General features: G+C 41.3%; 1 protein-coding gene across 1 annotated transcript; it reads right to left on the reverse strand.

Moving 5' to 3' along the window:
* Positions 1-384: 384 nt before the first annotated feature.
* LOC103213595 (zinc finger protein 677-like) lies at positions 385-1,080 on the reverse strand (the record flags this gene model as incomplete). The annotated part of the gene is made up of 1 exon (XM_007959332.1): positions 385-1,080. A coding segment is annotated over one exon (696 nt), but the record flags the coding sequence as incomplete, so codon positions are not given.
* Positions 1,081-1,093: the final 13 nt, after the last annotated feature.

The raw sequence follows: 1,093 nt of genomic DNA on the forward strand, positions 1-1,093 counted from the left end.
GAAAGGCTGCAAAACCATTTGCTGCTTTGCAGGAGAAAGATGTGGTATCAATATGAATGAATCCTCTCTAATGAAGCACGTGCATTAATCTTACTGATCCTTCTGATAACATTATGATAGAATATGAGGTGTCTGTGATGAAGGCATGACATTACCACACTTCACACCTCCGGCTGACTGACATCAGTAGTAATGTAGGTTTTTATAGAAACCTCCAATAATAGAAAGAAACTATTTTATAAGTTGGATAAAACTGGACCTTTCCACAGACATCCTTGCTCCGCTGACGCTCAGCATCTCATGACTTTAAAATTATCTTGACTTGTAATTACTCTTTAGAACTTGACTGCTGAGGTTGCTCACTCTTTAAATAGCACTAAAGACTCAGTTCCCTCTAGAATGAATCATCTGATGCTTTGTCCACTGTGAGAACTGTGCAAACGATTTACCACACTCACTGCATTTGTGAGGTTTCTCTCCAGTGTGAATTCTCTGGTGAATCCTGAGGTCAGACCGCTGCCTAAAAGCCTTGCTACATACAACACATTTGTATGGTTTCTCTCCACTGTGCATTCGCTCATGATCCCAAAGGTGTGAGCGTTTGATAAAAGCCTTACCACACACATTACACGTGTGTGGCTTCTCTCCAGGATGTATATTCTGATGTCGAGTGAGGCTTGAGTACTGCTTGAAGGCTTTGCCACATTCCTTACATTGGTAAGGTTTCTCCCCAGTATGAATTCTCCGATGAACCGTAAGGCCTGAATTTTGAATAAAGGCCTTGCCACATACATTACATTGATACGGTTTCTGTCCGGTATGGATTCTTCTATGTTGAGTAAGATTTGAACTCCTGGTAAAGCCTTTACCACAGTCACTACATTTGTAAGGCTTCTCTCCAGTATGGATTCGCTCGTGACCCCAAAGGTGTGAACGTGTGGGAAAATCCTTCCCACATTCATTACATTTGTACGGTTTATCTCTGGAATGGGTTACTTTATGTTGAGTGAGGTTTGAACGCTCGGTAAAGACTTTGCCACAAGCATTACATTTAAATGGTTTTTCTCCGGTATGGATTCTCTTATGTTGAGTA

Source organism: Orycteropus afer, unplaced genomic scaffold (assembly GCF_000298275.1).
Source record: "Orycteropus afer afer isolate SDZICR_OR568_19922 unplaced genomic scaffold, OryAfe1.0 scaffold13562, whole genome shotgun sequence".
Classification (NCBI taxonomy): Eukaryota; Metazoa; Chordata; class Mammalia; order Tubulidentata; family Orycteropodidae; genus Orycteropus; species Orycteropus afer.